The sequence below is a fragment of the Lagopus leucura genome, unplaced genomic scaffold (genome assembly GCF_019238085.1).
Source record: "Lagopus leucura isolate 7727_CA_CO unplaced genomic scaffold, USGS_WTPT01 Super-Scaffold_100017, whole genome shotgun sequence".
In the NCBI taxonomy this organism is placed as follows: Eukaryota; Metazoa; Chordata; class Aves; order Galliformes; family Phasianidae; genus Lagopus; species Lagopus leucura.
In genome coordinates this window covers 6,911,827-6,935,352 of record NW_024962271.1, presented here as the reverse complement: position 1 = coordinate 6,935,352, position 23,526 = coordinate 6,911,827, and the positions used below count along the sequence as shown (strand labels likewise).

The 23,526-nt window shown below is 43.5% G+C and overlaps 1 protein-coding gene across 4 annotated transcripts in view; it reads left to right on the top strand.

Moving 5' to 3' along the window:
- KCTD15 (potassium channel tetramerization domain containing 15) overlaps positions 1 to 23,225 on the top strand; it is a 42,083-nt gene extending 18,858 nt beyond the window's left edge. For all 4 annotated transcript variants that reach the window (XM_042877191.1, XM_042877193.1, XM_042877190.1 and 1 more), the window contains exons 4-6: positions 9,357 to 9,501; positions 16,136 to 16,441; positions 22,025 to 23,225. In XM_042877191.1, coding sequence (XP_042733125.1) covers positions 9,357 to 9,501; positions 16,136 to 16,441; positions 22,025 to 22,180 — 607 coding nt within the window. In that variant the 3' untranslated portion in view covers positions 22,181 to 23,225. The remainder of the gene's footprint in view (positions 1 to 9,356; positions 9,502 to 16,135; positions 16,442 to 22,024) is intronic.
- The last annotated feature ends 301 nt before the right edge of the window (positions 23,226 to 23,526 follow it).

Below are 23,526 nucleotides of genomic sequence, written 5' to 3'. Positions count from 1 at the left end.
CCATTTACATTAAAATAAAACCAGTATCTGCATGTTTGCCAACCTCCCCACATGTTGTACAAGGTTGATGTTAGTGGCAGCGAAGTCCAGACATACTCAGATTTGAAAATCTTTGTAAAAGTGTGGTTGGCTCCCACTTGAAGTTACAGCAAGTAAGAAGAAAGAGGTGTGACAGGCAACCCTTTATTCATCAGGTCCCTCATAGTACTATGACTTAGGGGTGTTTAAAGGAATAGCAAGAAAAGGCTTGTATAGGCAAGCATGTTTTATTTGAATTGTGCATCTTCTCAGGTATTAACTTAATTCTGTTGAGTGCCCACAACTCCCACAGAGTTTGAACTGAAATGCAGTTCTTGCAGGATTGGGACCTTTGGGAAACTAGAAAGCATTAAGATGCTAGCTTGGGAGTTTGTTTGAAATCAAAGAATTTTTGTTCCTGCACTGATTTTCATGGCCAAAATTTACTGTAAATTCTCTACTGAGAAAACATGAAAGGCCAAGAACTCTCACAGGGCTCAGATAAGAGCAGCGGCAACAATGTTATAATTCACATAGGATACTTGTAGTGATATAAATTTGTATTAGTATTTTTAATCTTCGCTAATCATTTGGATAGAAATTCAGTTAGAATGAACTGAAAGAAGAGGAAAAGTAACCAGAACTTCATACTGAAAAAAGTGATAGCACTGGAAGGAAATCAGGCTAATGCACTTACTTTACTTAACTAATGTACTTATTTAACTCAAATGCTAGTCCACAGTTTAAAATGAGATTAATTCCTAGATGCACAGATATTACCTATAGTGTATGAACTCCTGAGCACTTACCTGGACTTTGGCGTATTCCACCGAAGAAAAAAAAACTTAGCTCCTACCTGCAATGAATTTTGTGTTTTGAGGGTTCATATCATAGTTTAATATCGTTTGGTTGCATCTGTTAGAATGATGCAGTCAGCCAGAATGTGTCCCTTGTGCTCTTCTCAGCCACTGCGGCCTGCAGGGCCCAGGGCGGCAGAGCCAGCCTGGCAGACCGCAGCGATGCGTGGGGCTGCACTGCTGTTAGCACAGCCACCCTCCCAGGGATGGCACCCACTTTGGTACATTGGGTTTGTGCCACCTGCATCATTCCGAACCGAATTAGTGGCTTCTGCCCATGTCCCAGGGAGCTTTATGCCAAGGGCTCAGGGGCGATGAGGATGGGCTGAGTTCCAGTCGCAGCAGGACCTCACAGTTTGCACCAATAAGGCAGGCAGCCTCCTGGGTGTGACCAGCAAAATGGTGCACAGCAGAGGCTGTAGGGGATAAATGCAAATGGTATGTTTAATGGTAGGCTGTATCTCACGTTCTCTGTTACAAAAGATTAAAAAGACCAGCGGAGCAGTGTCAGTAGCACACAGGGAAGTTTTACAGAGAAATGCAAATTCTACCTGTATTTGAAAGTTACATTTTTTTTCTTGTTAAGCACAGCAAATGCATTTCACGACTGATGACTGAAATGAATGTGTCAGAATTATGATGTGTTGGTAGGATGAGTACCGTTCTGTCTGTATGTGTCTCTACTTATCCAGCTTATAAATGTGGTTATATGCTGAGCAGAATGAAAGAATTCGTAATACAGCAATTAACATACTAGAAACTGTTTGTTTAGTAAAGTCTTTTTATAGCTGTTAAAATAACACACTAAAATATACAAATGCTAGTTTAATAAGGCAAAATAAAATCATTAGCCTGACTTAGGGCTGGATTCTGCCACCATTACTCATGGCTAAGCAGTGCTTTACTCAAGAACTGTTTACGGGAGATGGGTGGCAGAAGCAGGCCCTCGGGAAATGAACATGTTGCTGATAAATTTGGGATGAGCAGCCAGTGCTGATGGGCCTAATTCCAGACTCCCAATGAGGTGAAGGGCTGTGGGTTAATACCATAATAAACCTGGTGGAAATGAGACGCACGGAAATGAAAGCACTTGGAGTCCAGATCTCTTTGACCACTGCTCTGCTTGCTCTTTCTGTGTGACTGCTCCCTCCTGCTCCTCCCCAAGGAGCTGATGGGATGCTCAGCCATGCTGAGCAATGCCAGGCTTTTGATGACGAGAATTTCTTAACACAGGAAAAGGCATACCCCTCTGTACCAGGATTAGTGCTTCCAGTGCTATGTTATAGGCAACACCATCTCTATAAATTTAAAAAAATAAAAAATAAAAATAATATATATATATATATGTAGATATATATATATATATATTTCCATGAAATTGTACATCAAATAGATACCTGTGAAAGTGTCTGAAGTGTGGAGACAGATTGTTAGCAACAAGCAGAGAGAAAGAGCTACAAGATCTCTTAACCTTATCACCATGGATGCTTTGTGGTATTTCAGAAATAACAGCTCATTTATACTTCAGCGGATTTTACTGCCTGTTGCTTCAGTGGTCCTCAGTTGATAGTAACATAGAACTGAACACATTGTTTTCTTTACCTTTGTTTTAGTGACAAAATCTATTACATACTAATTTTGCTTTTCAGTTGAAAGTGCAAAAAATCTTGCAGAACTTTGTAAGAATGATTCTCCATGGCAGATGATAATGTTCCTTTTGGATTATTGACTTTTAAAAATACATGTTGGTACTACATACACTAGCTCTGACCTATTACAAAAATAGATATTCAAGCCTGAACAGCAAAATATGAAGTATTAAATCTAGATAATAGATCCTGCAGTTCCTCCAGGTCCCAGTTAATGAATGTAATATCCTTCAAAAGCACTGCAAAGTGAGCATATGGCTCAGACAACTCCTATAGCATTCTAGGGCCAATGTTAGAAGGCTGGCATGAGAGGTATTCAGGAATTAAGAGGTGGATGAGCCTGTTACATTGTGTTACTCTACTCATCCCTCCAATAAGATAGGACTGTACTATTTGATACTTTGCTAGAGCTAAAAAGAGAGGAGCTGGGGGTTATAGGTTTACTATCTCCCTTTTTTTCTCACAGATCAGCTGTATATCTGTGGTCACTGACCTGTGCCATCAGGACTGGGCTCCATGGCTGATCAGAGCACGTACATGCCCAGTCAGAGCATCTAGGAGATGGGGGACTCCTCTAGTCTCTTACAAAGGGCTTGAAGTCTGCACCCCACTAGGGACACAAAACCTGTGCCTGAGATGGGATTCAGTGTGTGGGACCTGGTACATGGAGCAGAGCACGTGTGACTGCTTGGCTTTTGCAATTTGCAGGGTAGTGGTTTGCACCCCAATTTAAGATTCAAACTCTTGCCCAGTGAACACTTTTTCCTGTCACTGTGTAAGTAAAATATTTAAAAGATGCTTAAATCAAAATTCTCCCTGGCTTGAACACCCTCCAGGCCAAATGTATGTCTGGGGAAATCTGAGCTGACCAGGATGTTGTCTTTGACTGTAATGTAAACTAGACTTGTACTATCACAGAAACTTTTGAATTGGAAGGGACATTTAAAGGCCTTCTAGCCCAACTCTCCTGCAATGAACAGGGACACCTACAGCTTCATGAGGTGCTCAGAGTCTGGTCCGTCCTGATCCTGAATGTCTCCAAGGACAGGGCATCCACCAGCTGGGCAACCTGTTCCAGTGCCTCACCACCATTATTGTAAAAAAGGCCTTTCTTATGTCCAATCTAAATCTCCCCTCTTTTAGTTTGAATCCACTTATCCTTGTCCTATCACAACAGACCCAGATAAAGAGTCTGCCCCCTTCCTTCTTATAGCCTCCCTTCAGATATTGGAAGGCCACTATCAGGTCTTCCTGGAGTCTTCTCTTCTCCAGGCTGAACAGCCCTATGTCTCACAGCCTGTTCTCATAGGAAAGGTATTCCATCTCTCGGATCATTTTTTTTGTCTGTATTGACCCTTGAGGGATAACACCTGTCTCTGATTTCCATCCGGACATTGACCAGTGACCACCACTTTCTGGGAATGATCTTGCAACTAGTTCCTCATCCATCGAACAGTTCACTCATCAAATCCATATCTTTCCTATTTGGAGAGAAGGATGTTAATGGGGGACTGTCAAAAGCCTTACTGAAATCCAGATAGATTAATTCAGTGGCTCTTCCCTTGACCACGGACACACGCCATCATAAGAAGCGACAAGGTTGGTTGCTTTTTGGTTGGAAACTGTGGCAGACCCCTTCAGTGATGAAGCCAGTGCCGCATTAGTGAGCAGTGAGCAGAGTTCCATGCTGTAGGCAGTGTCACTTGTTAGTGCTATTTTCCCATAATTGGAAAGGGTTTAAAATCACTGGTCATGCAACAGGTGATGAAAATATGCTATAAAAATAAAACAGCATTTTTTTACTTGACGTCCACACTAATTATAGCTGAAGATTTAAACTGAGACAAATCAGAAAAACTTCTGCAGCCATATGCAACCTTTAGCCACATTCCTGGCAGTTTGGGGCATGAGGGAGCATGAGTCCCAGCTTGATTGCTCTACCATCCCTCCCTCCTGGCTGCCATTGGAGCAGGAGGCAGGGGACAGTGGCCATGTTCTCCCTGTCCCTCCTCTTGCCATCCCTCCTGCCCCTCACCCAGGGACCAAACTGCCTGGCTGCTTGGATAGCCGTGTCAGATACTGTGGTACTCTCCAGTCTCTTGAGCACCTCTGTTCCCATTCACAGTGGTTTTTTGCAACAAAGCAGATAACAATATGTATCATACCCACCTTGAACAAATATTTAGGAGATAAGCATCCCTTATGGCTCAGCAGAAGTGGCTGGACTCCACTTACACACCCAGCAGTGCTAACACATGCAGCAGGGTGGCTTCAGGTCATGCTGGATGCGGCTGCCCTGGCTCTGTTCCAGCTCTGAACAACCCCCTTCCTTCTCCCTGTTGCACCTCGCACAGCCTCTGTTCCTGCAGCCTCACAACAGCCAGGAGCTGCATGCAGTCAGCAGAGCCTGCATGGTGCAGGAGGAGCTGCAGAGCTCTGTAAGCCGAACAGGAGCGGAAGGGAGCAGGGATGGAGCAAGGATGGAGCAGGGAACCAAGCAGAGTGCAGCCCCACATGCTGGAGGGGCTCACCACAAGCATTCCTCTTTTCTTCCCCGCTCTTTCCATAAAAACAGAAGAGAGCCACGTTTAATGACAGTCCTCTGTAATGCGCAATCCCTGCTGATGTGACATTGGGCAGAAAGTGTCTACAGAATAAATCTTTAATATATGCAAACAACTGAATTATGAATGACAAAAATATCACTGAACGGTTAAATATTAATCACGTAATTAGTTAAATTAATACTTTTACTGCAATGTTGTGATAAAGGCTGTCACTCACGTGCTGTGACTGTGCTGGCTGGGGGAGCAAGGTGCAACAGTGGAGGCTCGGTGGATACTTGGCTTCATTTTCCTGCAGGTCCCCCTGTACTTGGTGCTCCTCTTAAGGCCCCTGGGATCAGATCTGTTAGGAAAGAACTTCAGTTTTCTGTTCAAAAAGAGAGTTATCAACAAAATGACTAATCTAGCCCAAAAGGAGAAAGCACCACCACCTCCAAACACTCATCCATTCCCAAATGCTATTTACTTCCAGCTTGGTGATGCACAAAGCCCAGCTGCGCTGTGCTGCTGGGCAGCAATCTTGAGAATGTGCGGTGCTTCAGAGGGCAAAAAGCCCTGGCTACTCCCTGATGGATTTGGGTGGGTCTGTGAATGAGGCTGTGTGCGGTGAGGGCTGCAGCAGGTTCTGCACTCGGTGTCCCCATGCATCCTCCCCAGCTGTGCTCTGATGCAGGCAGCCTGCATGGTCCTGGGTGGACTGCAGGGAGGAGCGCTGTCAGGGGTGTGGGTGGCAGTGGGTCTCTGTAGGTGCTCACACACAGCACACAGCTTCCTTGCTGTCCAAGGAACTCAGGAAAGAATTTACTCTTGTCCTTGTGGGTTGGCTGGCTGTGCTGTTTGTTTTTGATCTAATAAAAAAGGAGGCCTTAATATCATAGTGAAATGGGTATAAAGCTAGAAACTTGCCCCCTGGCATTTTGGCTAAACATTATTGAAAATGTAAAAGAGTCTTTAGCAGAAACAAATGAAGCACAAAGAAGCTGCAAAAATAGGATCAACAGGATGTATTCTGGACATTGGGAAGAGGGGTTAGAAGCATCCATCTGCAGGCTCGGCACCATTTCACTCCTCATCCAGCTCTGCAGGGCTGGGAGCTGGAGCTCTGTGAGGGGCTGGGTGGGTACACATGGAAGACTGGGTGGCAGGGAGGGATTCTAGAAGGCAGGAACAGCTGTGAGAGAAGCATGTGGCTGGAAGAGTGCAAAGCACAGCTGGACCTGGCTGGGAAGGTGGAAGGTGAAGGCAGTGGGAAAGCATGCACATTGGGACTGTTTTGCTTGATCCTGGCTTGGGCTGCTGTCCAGAAATGAAATATGGGGGGGGCCCCCCAAATTAAAAGCATTTTTAAATGCAAAAGTGAACAATCTCTTAAAAGGTGGGAGTACTGAAGAAACATTCACTGCTGAGACTCACCCATCTGTATAGGATCTAAGTGCAGCTCTTTTTGCCTTGCTCTGTTTTCCTCTGCCTTCCACTTCACAAACATCACTGGGAGCACCGTTCTCATGTGCTATGAGCAAGTGGCTCCTCCAGGAAAATGAAGTTTTAAAGTATTATGCACCAGGACTGCTCATAAAAGCAAACATTTTGGGTTGACCACTGTGCAATCCGAGAGCTGCAGCAAGTCTCCACATCTGCATGCAGTGGTGTGTGCTGTGCAGCCTGAGAGCAGGTTGCTGAGCGCATCTGATAGCAGAGCTGTTGTTCACTGTGCTTCCACAGCTTTGCCAATCAGGAGTAAAGCCAGTGCATCAGAGCTTCTGGAAGCTGTCATTTGGGTTCACTTTTTGTTCTCGCAGAACTGCATTTTCTGATAGGCTTTTTGCAGGTACAGCTTGTGCTGATGAGGCGGGAGAAACAGGAGCACTTTCCACATGCAGTGTTTCAGAATGCTGCAGTGAAGCTTGTTCTTGGAACATAGCAGACCCCTAAAATGTCAAATAAATCCTCAAACTATTCATCACTCTGTTTTTGGGGTGGCAGTTAAGTCTTTCAACACTCTGTAAGTTTCTTTCCCCAGCAGTAATTTTGCTGGTGAAGAAATACAGCTCAAGGCACTCTACAAAGGCCTCAAAATTCATGTTTTGTTTTCATTACAAAAAAAAAAAGAAAAGAAAAAAGCTTCACTACATTAAAGAGCAACCCATTAGCATTTTGTATCCTGTCTTCCCTGCATCCTTTCTTTGTTGGCAAACCTTCCCCCATATGCACCAAGGAGCTGAACAACAGCCATTGCTTTGCTTTTGCAGACTTCATGGGCTGCAGCAGGAGGAGGTTTAAGCCACAGCCCAGCTTGTTTAGGGAGTAAGTGGGAAAGATGAGTTCTCAAAACTTTTGGTAGCCACACAAATAATGAATGTCTTGTACTGAAACATTAAGTTACTTTATCGGCTTTCAGGCTAGCCCAGAACAGCACCCAGGCTCTGTGCATGTCTAAGGAAATAAATTAACTGTCTGGTTCCTGGGTTGAAATTTAGCTCTGTATGAAGCAATATATTTAGCTGTCTCAAGCAAATAGACCTAAATAACAAGGAAAATATTGAATTACTGGAGGCTTGCTGAACCTTGGGATTGTATAAATTAAATGTTGCAGCGCGAGTTGGATTTTTCTGATACAGTTAGAAAGTTAGAGGATGGAGAAAGACAGTAAATATATTACAATTAGGGTTTAGGGAAGCATTTGATTATTCTAAGTAACTCAGAGTAGTTGAATGCTAGTACAGATGTAAGGGAATGAGAGCAGGCAGCAAAACCTGGAGCGTACATTTGAGTTGAGGTTTTTTAGCTGAGTTCAGTAGGAAATTGCTAACTTAGTATCTCCACAATTAACTTAGAAATTAATGGCATGTTAATTATATTTATAACTACATCAAAAAGTTGGAAGACCAGACTGAGGGGCAGCTGCAGAGAACAAATTTTACCCACAAAGACCCCACAGTCCAAAACAAGCTGAGCACAGGGCAGCTGCAAGCATCTGCACTGCTGTGAGCAAGACTGTCCTCCAGCACATGGGCTGATGCTCACCATCCCAGCCATGCCCTGGGCACTCTCTGCAGGGCTGGGGAGCAGGAGCAGCCAGGCTGCAGCTGCTGAGCTCGCTGGCAGTGTTGGCCATCACCTCGCACAGTGGCTGGGTGGGCTCCTTTCCACGGCAGGGAAAAGCCCTTCCCTGGTGGCAGTGGGGGATACTGGTGGATTGCACAGCCGAGCCTAAGGGACACTCGACAGTGAAATCTAGCGGGCTGTGGAATAGTCTCAGTGGGAAATGGTGGAGTCCTCACTGGCAGGGTTATTGAAGACTCGACTTTGAAACATGAGACATTCTGCAGTTGAGAACAATGCTGCACTGTCAGAGAGATGGACTCAATTACTTAATAGGTCGTTGCTGTCTGTCTCCTGTGATTTTCCTTTCAAGAACATATATTCAGCTGGGTTATTTCTCATGGGAAGACAAAGCCTTCTGAAAGAAGCCAGACATTTGGAGAGGAGAGGCATGAGGAAGTGTAGCCTAGCAAACACCCAGCCTGCATTGTGCTATCAGGAGGACACGGAGAAAACTTGCACAGTGCAGCAGATGCGGTGTTTGGTTCTGCTGACACCTACCCAGCTGGACCTGTGCTCTCAGGCCTCACCCCTTGTCTTTGCCCAGGAAGCATTTGGCAGGCTGTGTTGTCCCCACAGAGGCCGGTACGTAGGGCACTGGTGGGGCTGTATGGACCCTTGCTGCTGGATTGCCAAAACATTCAGCACTGAGGGGTCCGTACAGCTCATGACAATGCATGGGTATCCTCCTCTCTCATGTGGAAGTGCTTTGATGGTGTTGATCAGAATGGCAGCGCAGCTGATGAGAAATCCAGGAGCCCATCTCTGAGTGACATCCCAGCACTCCATGAATGGTACCTGAGAACAGGAGTGTATAACTTACCCAATAATACGTTCTTCCAGAAATTGTCCTGCCAGCCACAGGGTGAGTTTCACAGGCACTTCCCTTGTTGGAGCTCTGAGCCTAATTTGCAGCGCTGATTCACAGCAACGTGAGCTTTGTGCTAGGAGCAGTTGCCAGCGGGCACTTCGTGCGCGTGTGTGTGCACACGCATCCAAGGCGTCTATCTTCCTACGTTTGTTTGCATTTGCCACCAAATGAAGACACTGCATTACCTTATGCACACTGAATTGATACAGCTATATTGAGTGGATGTTTTTACATCCTGAGGGGAGAATGAGATTTTGTCTCTTTTGCCCACTTCTTTTTCTTTTTTTTTTTCCAGAATAAGTCGTCTGTTTAATGGCACAGAGCCTATTGTCTTGGACAGTTTAAAACAACATTATTTCATTGATCGAGATGGTGAGATTTTCAGATATATATTAAGCTTCCTAAGGACATCTAAGCTACTGCTCCCAGAAGATTTTAAGGTAAGGAAAGCTATAGTCTGCAATCTATTTTTTCCCCTCATTCTATCATTTATTTTGGAGGAGGTTGGTTTGTGTGCTTGACCTAAACACACTTAGCTAAATGTTGCTGTTTATTGTTAGGATTTTTAGTACTTGTGTATTACGCTAGGGATGCTATTATTTAATAAACAGACCAATGGTTGTCATGGATACCATAAAAAGTTAAATGATGAAGCTTACAGCTAAATCAGTTTTTCTAAACTAATTGTATTTTCTCACATTTTTAGCTTATTTATCAGAGTATAACAACAATTAAGAATCAACACCAGCAACTAGCACTTACCAGGGTTTAATGTTCAGAATCTGGTAGAAATGTTTTAAATTTGATACTTAGAGTAATTAAATGGTATAAATCTTTTTCTTGTTGGCATGAAAAAGTAACACCCTTAAACAAATTCATGAGGACTTCTGCTAGATATATCCAGTTCAGATACTTCGATTTCAATAAGTAATCTTTTACACAGTGTATGAATGTCAGAATATTGGTGGGAAATAGAATTTACTGAGAGACCTTTAAGGAGCAATAATACATGTTTTCTATGAAATAATGACAGCAAGTTGCTTTGTAAATCCTGATTGTTGAAACCCTCTCCTCCTAGCGTTGTTTATTTGGCTTTGTGCTTATGAAAGTTGCAACACTGTCATCCTTATGTATGAAAATTAGAAGACAAAACTATCCAAACTAGATGACAAGATTCAACAAAAGAGCTAACTGCAGGATGAAATAATGAATAAATTGGGATGCTAATGGGGACTTAGAGGACACTGAGTGCTACTAGAAAAGAAAGTTCCCGTGCTCAGTAGTAAAATTTCATTTTTCATGTTGGACTGGGTAGGCAAGGTAATTTGGTCAGGCCTTCCTGAGTCATCCTAAATGTATAGTTACTGTGGCATATAGCTGATCCTCTTGCTGCAAACCGGTCCTCAGACATTTTTGCCTAAATCATGAGTGTACTTGTATTTGACACTGGCATCTCAGCACTTACAGCTGACACTGAGCAGACACACAGCACAGTGGGTGCACACCTCCTTTGCCAACGCCAAGCAGAAGTTTTGGCATTCCCAGGCAGGACTGAAGGCGCAGCCCTACGGGGCTGTCTGAGCACTGGGCTCTGTGGGAGCGGCTGGCAGGCCAGGGAGGCTGCCCTGTGGCACTGGGTGCTGTGACGTGGGAAGAGGCAGAGCATGCAGGGGCAGACGCAAGACAGGAGAGATGAGAGCAAATGTGTGGGTAGGATTGAAGCGAAAGACCTGTGGGGTGCAAGATGGAACAATTAAAGAGGATGGGTGGAGCAATGGTACTGACACAGCCTCAGGGAGGTGCTTTATCAGCAGTGCTTTGGACAATCTGGTGGCAAAAGAGAGACTGAGAAGAGAGTGCAGAAGAGATCTAGTTCACCCTGATCATGGTCTCGACCAGCAGCCAGGCGGATGGATTTCAGAGGTGCTGTGAAACAAAACCAGCAGGATTCAGTAAGAGCCTCGAGGGGAGAATGTCAGAGGATGCCAAGGACTTGCCTGCACAGCGAGCCGCTGGCAGGGCTGGGAGAGACTTGGAGAGCCGGCGCTGTGACCAACTCAGTCCGTTGTTCCAGACCATCTCTTTGCATAGAGTTAACTGTACTTCATTTGGTTCCTCCCTGAGAGAGCTTTAGAGCAAACCCCAGGCTAATGAGGGCTCAAGAACAAAGCAAAGTATTGCTAGGTAGGGAGTAACTAAATAAAAATGCATAGAAGAATGCACTGCAAAGCTGTATTAAAACTGCACTGTAAACGGATTTGACTTCACAGAAATTGTGTAATTTTACCAGCATGATTAAAGTGACAGAAGACAATAATCAAAGGCAGCAAATGGAATCACTTGGTGTTTCTAAATGCAAAACTCTATTTAAGGTATAAAACCTGACAGGTTTTCCAGTGAGATTTGCATTAACTGTTCTTTATGTCAAACAAAGCATTATCAAGTGTTTTGAATATTTATTAGTTTTTACCCCTTAATTTAATCAAGCAGTTTATTAGCCTCAAGGTTTAGCCAAGTTGCTTTTCAACTCGAATTGCTGCTCAAATGGTTATTTTGCAAAGTTTGGAATGTTAGTACCACACCAACCTCGCAGTGTTTTCTGTTTAAGTGTTGTTTTCAGACTAAGTTAACACTGAAAAGCAGAGAAAGTGGGGTATGTGTTCCTAGGCTAGTGATTCTTTATTATCAAGTCTCACTGGTGTGTTTACAGTGAATATTAATTACACTTCCAACTACTAATAAGCCAGAACTTGAAAGTGTTTAGAATCTGACAGGTCTCCCTGCTGAAAGCAACATTCTAATAGTTCATATAATTTTCCTGGGCTTGCAGGATTTTAAGCCCCATGAAGTATGTTCAGAAATTACCATGAGCTCTTGGCTCGGTTCTGCTTTGCAGTGTCTGCTGAGCAAGGCAATGGCGGGTGGCTGGGAGCTGCTTACAGTTCCCTTCTCCTGCTCTGGTCAGAGTCCTGTGCGTGGAGCCACTCCACCTTAAGTGACACGTCCTCAAGTGAAGTGTTGGGCCTGCACCCTGGGTCTGCCACACTGCAGGGCCAGGGGGTGTCCAGCAAAGGAGCTGACCCTCATCCACAGCCCAAATATCTGCCTTGATTCTCCATCAGAGGTGTTTCCCCGTGGCAATTATGATCACCATTTCTCCCTTCAATCACAAAATACATCTCCATGCAAAACCATGATTGCCCATTGAACCTACTTATCTGGCACTCCCTGCTTAGAGATCTTCCAACAGAAATACATGTAGGCAGTACATATATCATCGTTTAATGTTAAGGAGGAGAGGAGCACAAATGCAGAGGACATTTGAGTTTCACATGGTTTACTTACTGAGGTCACCTGTAGGGTCAGGTGGCATCTGCTTTATTATACAGTCTTAAAATGTGCATGCCTACGTCTAGTTGTAAGTGCTTTCACACTGACCTTAGCAAATGGTGCACTCAGCAGAAGTGACAGCTTGCTCTCATGTTCAGGAGTCAGATCTTCACGGCACTGAATTATAAAGGAAATGCTGAGTCAGGATGACAGCCTGTCGTGTCATGGAAACAAAGAGTAACAAGAAAAAAAACAAAAAAATAGAAAGCCTGTTCAGGGATCAATCTTATGTGCTCAATTACATAAACTTTACTATTGAGAGAACAGCACCAGATTCATACAAGACGTGTTTTTATTTTACAATTCCTGTTGGCTGCCTCTACTCATAGTTCATAGATGTTTACTGATAGACTGGCACTGATGTCAATTGCACAGTTTACTTTGAAGTCACGATACCTGCCTCCTCCTTGGGAAGATGTGACCCTCATGAGAGATGACTGCTGAACTTAGCCAACACGAAATCAATCACAAAAAAAAAGCTTTTCTACCACATTGTGAATTGAAAATTATTTTGCAAAAGCAAAAAAACCTGCATCTTTGAATGATCTGTTGACCCTCCACCCAAAATCTAAATGCTGCTCAAAATTTGAGGATGGAGAATCTGTGCTTCCCAGCTGGCTGCTCCCTGTTTCGTCTTCTGGGTGACAGCACAGAATCTGCCCACTAAGTCCTACTGCAGCCACAAGAAGTTGAAGGCTATTGAGGATTCACAATAGCCCCACCACTGCTAGCAGGGACTCAGGGATGGGAGACCTTGTCCTGCAGGACAAGGAGCTCCTGGATCCCACACTGTATCTGCCCTGAGATGCTGCCAGCTGCTTAGCAAAACTGCTAATGCCAGCACTGGAGTCTCCATGAAAGAGAGAGGGTACAGTACATGTATGCATCTATCATCATACGCCTGGAACAGAAGACACACCAAGCTGCTGTGAGTCTGGATTTCAATGGAACAGTGCACTTTGCCACTGCACCAGGCAATTAACATCCTGTAGCTACTCCTGTTCCTCTTCCAGTGAAATGTGCCTTTTTTGGATAGGTCTGAAAAGATTCGTGTTTGCATCTGCCTTTGGTAACTTATCCAAATGAACAGCACAGAGCAGCTCTATCTTGCAGCTCTTGCGGCACCTCCTTGGCAGGGGTCTCTTGTTGTTAAATTCTTGTACTTGATATTTTGTGTTAAACATTTGCAAATCATCAGGATATGATTTTACGTCTAGAGTGCAAGGTTGGAAAGACAGTGTTACCTGAGCATCCTGAGTGTGCTGTGAAGGCACTGCAGAGCTGGGCATCTCTGCTGGTCCAGTCACAGCTGCACACTTCTCTGACTGGTTTATAAAACCTGCACGAGAAGAGAGTGCATTAGCAGTGTGTTGAGTCTTAGGAGTACCATACTTCTGTTTGCTTTCAAAAATGAAGGACTGATTTTTACCAAGGCTATACCACCTCTTGTAGCTTTGAATGGTGTTTCTACTAGCACACATTCAATTCACTGCCCTAACATATAACATTATTTTATAGTAGCCATGAACACAAATATTGCAAAACCAAATTTGTGCAACTTACTGAAAACAGTGGAAGACTTTCCATTGACGTGTGAGCACTCCATGCTCCTGCTAACCCTATAGCATTACATTTCTCCTTAGCATCACATGCTTTCCTTGGCTCAAAATGGTTATACAGGGCCAGCAGATTCACAGCAAACATTTGACACACCTCTGTAACAAACAGGTGCATGGGAGATTGTTTTGTTACAGTGTCCTGCATGAAGATTTCAGAAAGTTTGGAGTAGAGGTTGTATTTTGCTTTTAATTTAAACCTCTAATGCCTATAGATTTAAACTGATCCCACATGCAGTAACCAAAGAGCTTCACAGGTGGAGAGGGAAAAGCAATAATGGCTCAGCAGAGCATGCTGATTTTTCTGGGAAAAAAACCCAAACTTTCCATTGGTGGCACTGGGGCTGGCACGCTCTTACCTGACACCAGGTGGTGGCAGCTCCTTGGCTGGCCAGGTGCTTCCTAAAGCATTTCTCCTTTATCTTCCTGCTGCTTTTCATCTTCTGGATCCTTCTCAAGTTTTGTTGCCCTCATTTCTTCACATTTGCTCTTATCACTCTTTTCTCTCTGCACCTTCTCCAGTCCCTTTTTCTCCACTAATGGTGTGCGTATCGTCCAAGCCTTAACAGACATCAAAGAGATGCAAAGGATCAGATTTCTCTTCTGTAACATGATAACCTTGCTCGTGTCACTGTTAATTTTCATGTATCTGCAGGCTGAAGGCAGTGCTGTGGTGAAGGAGCACCTCTCCACAAGTGGCAGTGGCTCTGTGGTGCCAAATTCCAACACGGCTGACTGCTTTGGTTCTGTAGGCAATACCTTGCAGCAGCAGGTTTTGCAGGTTAATGCATGATGCTCTGACAAGTTGCACCTTTTTGTGCTGTACATTCAATGGCTTTTGATTCTCTTTCTTCGAGTTCTGCAGAAGTGCTGCAGTTATTTCCTTATGCAATTTTGGTGCCCATTTTCCAATAACTTCTCGTCACTCCCTTCTTTCCAGTCTAAATGATTCCCGTAGTTTCATTCACAATCTTTCATTCCCTTCTCTTACCGCGGTACTGAGGTTGCCTTTATGCCCAGGTGATGACCTACAGCATGCTCCAAAAAAGTCACCCACTGTACCTGCACTTCTATCTGAAAATGGGCAGAGGAAGCTAGGATCAGGTCCTCAGGGAGGAACTGCTCCCATGCCTCAGTTGTCTCTCTTCCCTTCAGGAAACTGCAGGAGGCAGAGGGGCAATGCAAGCAAACCAGCCCAGCGTGCTTCCCCTCTTGTTCAGATCTGGCTGGGTCTGATGGTGCTGCTGCCACCCTTTTCAGCATATTCCCACGTGTTTAAGCTGAGATGGGAAGATCCATTGAAAATCTGATGAAAAATTATTAATGAGCATATGCAGATGACATCTCAATCAATTAACTGGGAATTGGATCAAATTGGGAATTCGAATTGCCTGAAGGTCCCTGTTGGGTTATGGATAGCTGGCTGAAAAGAACACTTTCTTTCAAGTTGTTGGAGTAAACACAGCTGAGCTCCCAGCCACTGGGTGGTCACTACGGCAGTATAATTTACCAAGCTCCAAAGTATGCTTGAATAATCATGCAGGGAGCAGCCCAGCCTCTGCAGCTTCATTTCAAATGTGGCAAAACCAGGTGAGAGGTGAAAAGCTGAACTGCCATCTCTACCTTGTAACACATATGTGAGGGATGACAGCACAATCCAAGATTTTCTGTCGTAAGATCAGAAGTGAATATCTGAGGTCAAGAGTGAAGATCAGGGCTCAAGACAACTTCTCTTAAGTCAGTATGCTTTACTTATTGCAACCAGTTATTCTGAGTTCTTAATCCACAAGTAAAACCTTCTTGCATTGAGCTTGTGGGATAATAAATGAAAGAATAATTCAGTGCAATGGGAACTTCATGGTCAGCTCAAATAAATTCAGCACTAACACATTGTGGTTTCCTGCGTAGGTGTAAGATGGCAAAATATGTCGATACCTGACCTGTTGCCTTTGCTCTCTTGCTGACAATACATAAGCTTAAGTAGGTCAAACAGGAACAATACTCATTTTTAAAAGGGAACTATAAGCATTTCTAGTTTCTCTCTCTCTTTTTTTTTTTTTTTTCTCAGGACTTTAATCTTTTATATGAAGAAGCAAAGTATTACCAGCTGCAGCCAATGATTAAGGAACTTGAGCGATGGAAACAAGAGAAAGAACAAAGGAAACATTTCCAGCCTTGTGACTGCTTGGTTGTAAGAGTGACTCCAGATCTGGGGGAAAGAATTGCATTGAGTGGGGAGAAAGCTTTGATAGAAGAGATCTTCCCTGAGACGGGGGACGTCATGTGCAACTCCGTAAACGCAGGCTGGAACCAAGACCCTACCCACGTTATTAGGTTTCCTTTGAACGGATACTGCCGGTTGAATTCAGTGCAGGTAACGGCCTTTTAGTGCTGGCTCATCTGGATGCTTTTTCTTTCTTTTTTTTTTTATTTCTTGTTCAATTATATGCAAATTATTTGCTTCTGCCCAATTACCTTTAGTGCTTATACTGCACGGAGACATTTTCTGCCTGGTGAGATCACAGTCTTTCAGGTTTTCCTAAGTCTAAGCAGAAAAATAGATTTAGATTTTGTGTATGTTAGTGCCATGCTGGTCTCATAATGGTGTTATACTGATAAATGCTAATTTTTTCATCAATGTATAGCCTGCAGCAGTTTTTTTTCCCTCCAAAGTGCCCTCAGGAAGAAAGAGAGAGTTCCAAAAACTACAAAAAAAATCTCCACACCATTTTATAGAAAATGCAACAATGTGTAAATGCATAATTTATGTCTCACTCATAATTAAATGATGGTGCCTGCGGGATGGACTTAAAAAAATTGATCTCTGCACTTTTTTTTTTTTCAAAAGGATGTTCTATAAAAATTGCCCAGAGTATTTTAAACAAAATGTATTTCATTTTATACTCCGAGTTTTGACATTAGGTTTAAAATTAAACATATGAAACAAAAGAAGATAACTGGACAGATAGGTGGGTGGTAGCGGAAATAAATACGTGGTTTGTGTTTAGGCAGCAGCCTTCTGGGCAAGAAATGCCATTTCACAAGGCGTCACCACCACTGCGGCCAGAGCTCTGGTGCAGCTGTCGTTGGGCTGAGGAGAAGGAACAGTGTTGATGGTGCTGTTAACTTACTCCTTAATTAACATGGGAAAAAACAGAGCTCTTGGTTTTTGCATGCATGCCTTTAAATTATGCTAGAAAGATTATCATTATGGAAATTGAAATCAACCTAAAGGAGCACGTTTCCAAAGTCATTGTGACCAGAGGTGCTAGCTGGGCTGTGGGAAATGCCTCAGTGGTCTTGATAAACTTCCCTATGGGCAAATATCCACAACAGAATTGGCCTGTGAGACAGGCTGGCCAGACAGGCTCAGGGGGAAGGCACAATTGCAAGGGAGTTGGAAGAAGTTAGAACACTTGCGTACCAGTATTGTCAGCATGCAGCAAGTTTAGACTCTCTCCACTGTCACCTCCCACTGGACAGCATTCACTGACTGGTAGGAACAGTATGGTAACAGAAGCTTTCATTTGAAACCGTTCTATAACCAGTGATTTACCTAATTTTTAGTTTAAGGCTTCTAAGAGTTTTATTTGGTTGAACTTAACAGTCCATTGCCTGTGGTTAATTTTGCACAGTCCTTAGCAATTTCACATTCAGCAAGGGTTGGAGTGGGCTGCCCCAAAAATAGAAGGCTGGAGGTGGGTCAGAGGCAGATCCATTTTCTAGCAGCGGGAATAGTGATGAATTCACCACTGAGCTGGAGAGGGGAGCAGCTGCAGTTCAGCTAAGGTGAGTGGGTAGAGAAGCATGTTTGTGTTTCAGCCACACTCTGTTCATGCAATATGGTCAGGGGCATTCAAGAAATTAGAGTAACTGAAACAATAAAGGGTCACTGCTGGTCACTGATAAGCGCAGCACGGCAAGCAGCCGAGGCTCACGCTTGGCTCTATTAAGTGGCTTTTACAACTATTTATAATTAAAACTGGATGACAATTATTACTATTAGAATGTGTTTCGAATTCAGTCAAAATCAGTCAGAGTCACTTTGTAGGTTCATATTACGAAAGAAAATTTCTATGTCAGAGAGTCTACAGTCTAAATAATTTTATTAAATTACATCACTTTACTGTATAATTAATAGAGAGCTTTTTCAAACACTTTCTGGAAAATGATGCATTGCTGAGACAAAAGCCTGATGAGATCAGAAATAATTATCACTGACTGTGATGGACTCTCACTTCCACATGGGCACTACACTTCCCAGTTCTTTGACAAAACAATACTGAGTCAGTAGATGGAAGAATGGTGGAGTGAACAGCGTGGAGTTAAGGGAGATCAGTTATAAGGTGCAGTGGCTGGCGGAGCAGAAGCACGCTGAAAGAATCTGGGAGTGCTGTGATAAATCTGCCTGCTGTTTACTGAGATGCACTGCTTTTGTCCCCCACTGTCCTGCTTCAGGTATTTGGTGGCACAACTGCAATATTTATAAATCCTTCAGCACTTTTAAAAAGATTTTCATTAAATGCTTTCTGTCAAGAACTGTACATATAAGACACAGAATGTCAACACTGAGTAGGTAGTGGCAACCAAAAAACAGCAGCTCTTATTTAATGCCCACTTGTAATCGCCTATTGGTATCGTTTTCCTAAGACTGAGACTGATTTTTCAACACCTCACAACAGATGCTGGTGAGATCCATGAGCCTACTTTGGAGAAAATTCTCTGATGCGTGTCTATGTTAAACATTGAGTCTTCATAATTAAGACTGCATTCTTGTAGTATCCTGCAAAATGTAAATAAAATGCAGGAAGTGAAAATATCATGTTTTTATCTGGAAAACCTCCCAACAAAATCAGAGCCCATATCTCGATGTGCTCAGAATACTGGGAGACAGAGTATATTAAATCTTAGCACAAATCCTCTATTCAATATTGTGTGCCTGTCTTCTTATATGTAGGAGAGTCACAGCTGATACTCATTTGCTTTTTGGCATGTTCTTGTGGGAGATTTATAGGAAAGTAGCTCAGATTTTATTTACAGGCACTTACTGCTTTCCCTCCATCTGTCTATTACCTTCAAAAAAGTAATGCACATAGGGCCAAGTTCACTAAGTGGAATTTAAATCTGTTCATGTTCAACATGCAATTTAGTCTCATGCATGCATTGGTGCATACCAACAAATGCTTAAGGCACATGGAAAACAGCCCTTGGGAGACTTTCTCCATAGAACTGAGCACAGCCTCGTTCGAGTTATCCTTAAAACTCTACAGTATTTAAACATTCACAGCATTGTTTACAGGATTTGACCAGTTTTGTTTCTTGCCCAGAAAATTGATGATCCCACGCTTTCTAACCCTAGATGATAGCCTGCAGCCCAGTCCTCTGAGCACAAGGGTAGCAAAAATGAATCGCTTTGTTCTGCGTGCGGTGCTCTAAGCGTGTAATGCCTACCTGGGTTGTGTGTTTGCACACAGCTGGCTCGGGAAAGAAAAGCCCTGTGTTAACATGCAGCCTTCCATTGCTTTGGACTGAGGCAAGCCAAGGGCACCCCAGTGCTTGTTTTGTCTTACAACCAAATTGATTTTTAAAAGTTTTTAGCAAGGTTTTGAAGTCACATCTCTCCCTGAAATTTTACCTGTCAATCCTCTGATTCTCTGCCCAGTTAAATGGAAGAAGCCTCCTTTCCTGTAGCCGAGCTGCCTCTTGTCCTCATCTTGCCTGCTTGCTTGGGTTAAGAACAGGGACACACAAAGTCAAAGCACATGCCAGCCTGTGAAACAGCTCGGTGATGTTTTGTTCCTCCCTCCCTAGCAAACTCCTGCTTTCTCTGAGCAGGAACGAGTGTTAGTAAAACTATACTGGGACCTGTGCGTTACCTCACTTCTGTCCTAAAGGCTGTGCACAGCCCAGAAAATAGAGGGGTAAGCTTTTTATATTTCTTTTTCTTTTTTTCTTTTTTTTAACCCTCCCTTCTTTTAATCTCTCTGGGTCCTTTTTTCTTCTGCATACTGGGATGCTTTTTTGCACTTTCATTTCTACAACTTTCAGGGAAAATATTTGGTTGACACAACTTTCTGAGCTCATAAGGCACTTTGTCCCAAGGCCAGACTCCTCAGGGCAAGCTGATTTTGAGCAGATTCTGCATGGCAAGCAAAGCACGCGTTCAGTAAGAAGGAATGCTCACCTTGGCCTCACGTGGGTTTGTGTGCAGGGGCGAGGGCAGAGTCTGGTGTGCAAACATGGCACTATTTTTAGTACCTCTGTAAGCAATTAGCTCAGGCCTTGAACCATTAAGACTGAGGTGCCATTGCAGTAAGTATTGAAGCGCTTCACAGACACTCATGGTGATACTAAAAAGAAATCAAATTATCTCTGCAGCAAAACCACGAAAGCACACAAGTTGTCTCCTTCAGGAGCAGGGGATATTGCTGAGACGCTTACCTAAATTGACCAAGTTTTTAACTGAGTCCCTGGAGTTGCTGGTTGCAGAGTCACGTGAGGGTCATTACTACGTTTGTCAGGCTTAGGGAATGACCAGGTTCTCCTGGCACTGTGGTGGGCACACGTGATGGTGGCACCACGGCGGGGCTGTCGCACAGAGCAGTGCAGGAGGCTTCCCCTTGGTGACATTTTTCTGCAGAGAAACTCATGCAACCACTTTTCCCACCTGTAAAATAAATGTTGGACCAGTTAATTCACTTTATGGTACAAATTTCAGACCCAGTTCTGATTTTTCAAGTATGTGCTGGAGTATTATTAGTGTTAGTAGCCTACATGGTAATTTGGCTTAGTGCTTACAGTGCCATGGCCTCTGGTAAAGGTTTGGCTGGAGGAGCATTCACACGTGAGTGTGAATATTCCTGTTACTCAGCCAATCTTAACATGTGGGTCTGGTTCAGCTCTACTGTATGTAACGCAGCAGAGCCCTGCCCAACCCTCTGACCCCCTGTAATAGGTAGGAATCTCCGTGCACTAAAGGGTGCCTAAGTGCCTTTTGTCACGCTGAGATGTCTTTGGAGACACTGTGCTACTGCCCTGGGCTCAGGTGAGCTGCCGGAGGGAGGGAGCACAGCATCTCCTCCAGTGGATCTTACACTGCAGATCTGCCCAAGGTGGATCTGGCATCCACTGTCACCTAATGCTGCAAAGAGTCTGTGTGCTTCCTGCTCTGCTGGGAAACTGTATATCAACATGCTCACCCATGTGAAAACAAAGCCCCCGTCATATTGCCAAGATCAGTATATCCTGCAGTAATGCGCTGTGTGACAGTCTCAGAAATTAAAGTTGCCTCTGGGTTCCTTAAATTCATGCATCTAAATTGCACCAACTTTTCTTTAGAAGGAGAAAGAGAAAATATATATTTGGGCAATACAAATTAACCTCATTCTTGGGCCAGAATGTTTCCTTATTGTCCATGTCTTGGCTCCACATCCTGTCTTTGCCATGCTTTGCTAGAAGCAGCACTCCTTCCAGCAAGGGAAAATCACAGCTGCGATTTCCGTGAAGGTCTGGTGCAAGTGTCACTCAGATTCCTAAAACCTTTTCATCTCCTAAAGAAGAGCTTGCAAATGCTTTCAGCCCTTATCTGCAAGACTGTTCACAATACTAATGAATAATGGGCACTTTTTATTATGACTTAAACCTGCTGTTGATTTGTCTAAGCAGTAAGAGATAGCATCGATATCACTGCAGTCCAGTATTTTACTACATAATGTAGTAAGCTGTTCTGTGGAGCACTTATTTGTTTGATTAATTTTTGTTTTCTGCAGAGGTTTGCTGAGAGCGAGACTTTAATCACAGTGTAGTCATTTAAGACTAAGTTACAGAATTATAGCTGAATAAAATTCGTTCTATGAAGACTGAAAAGACTAAATCCATCATTTAGATCCAGTGCTTCTAAAAGCTTTTATCACTAAAATTGCTAAATATCCAGCTGATTTTTTTTTCCACGTTGCAGGTGCTTGAAAGGTTATTTCAGAAGGGATTTAATATGGCAGCTTCCTGTGGTGGTGGGGTGGATTCCTCTCAGTTCAGCGAATACGTGCTGTGTCGTGAAGACAGACGACCGCAACCCACCCCAACGATCAGAATAAAACAGGAGCCCCTGGACTAGACCCTACCTGTACTCCTCTGTAACCATAGAAGTGTTTAATGGTCCCTTATGTGAAACACTAAGGATTTGCAAAACAGTATTAGCGAACAGATTTTGACTTTATGTTGCCAATTAGTGGTATTCTGAAACTACCTGTCACGTAGCCAGCCATGAAATGCATTTGAAAAATCAGTTGTCTGCTCTCCACGATGAAATTACTGAGCATGCTCAGCATACCAGGCCTGGTGGGAACGTCCTTTGAGCTGAACAGCTGTGTGGTGCAAAAGGCAAAGCTTCGTACAACCCCGACCCCAGAACAGACTTCTGCAGAACGAGCAATTAAAGCAATTTGAATCTATCAGCAGGAGAAGTGATTCCGACAGCCTTCCCAACGACACCGCAGACGTGACGTGCAGAAGTGCGGCCTCCGAGAGGAAGATGGTACATCACTAACTGCACTGAGAACCCCCCTGGCTGCCATACCTCCTCATATCAGATGTGCTTTACACCTCCGTACCGTTACATTACACTTCTGTGATTGTACTCATTCATGCTAGCAAATGGCTTATTTTTATACAACATTGCCAACTGAAATATCTTTCTGTGGACAGAATCTAGAATCAGAAAAGGACCGATTTATAGTCAACTGGTGCTCAGTACTGAAAAACAAGCAAACAGACCAAACAAAAAAAAAGCAACAAAAAATTGAGAAGGCCAATTATGGCAATACATGCAAAAGTAGGGATTTGGAAGCACAACATAAAACTCCGTCAAACAAGGGCCACACACCTACGGTGGAGCTGTAGCTCTCTCAAAGCCAGTCACGTTTTGACTCAGAAACTAAGTTTTGCATCATTGGAGAATCGTGGCTCTGCCACCTCTTGTTGTTCATTTATGAACCATGTTTATGGGGACAACCAACTCTTTATGGGTCTGGAATTTTCGCAAAGAGATGTTAAAACCCTCTACCTTCCACTGTCTGATGAAAGCAGGCCATGATTTGTTTAGATTGTTTTTCCTCTATATTTTAAACTATTATTAAAATGCCAATTGTGTATCTGCCCTCTATCTGTTTAATTTTCTCTTCAAACAAGCCCAGTGTCTGTAGTAGGTTACTGTTCCTTTCATGAATCAGTATCAGCTCTCTGACTTACAGGGCTTCCTAACTCAGGAGACGGCACCATGTTTGCAGGTGCAAGGTTATAAATAGCATTCTGCTGAATCCTCTTTATTGCTGTTTAGCAAATTGGGTCCTCAATAACTAATTCACGTGTTAATCACAATTTAGTTTCTCCCACGTTCATTTATAGAATACTGTTGTAGATGCTGAATTCTAATTAAACTTTTTAGATGCATAAATATGGCCA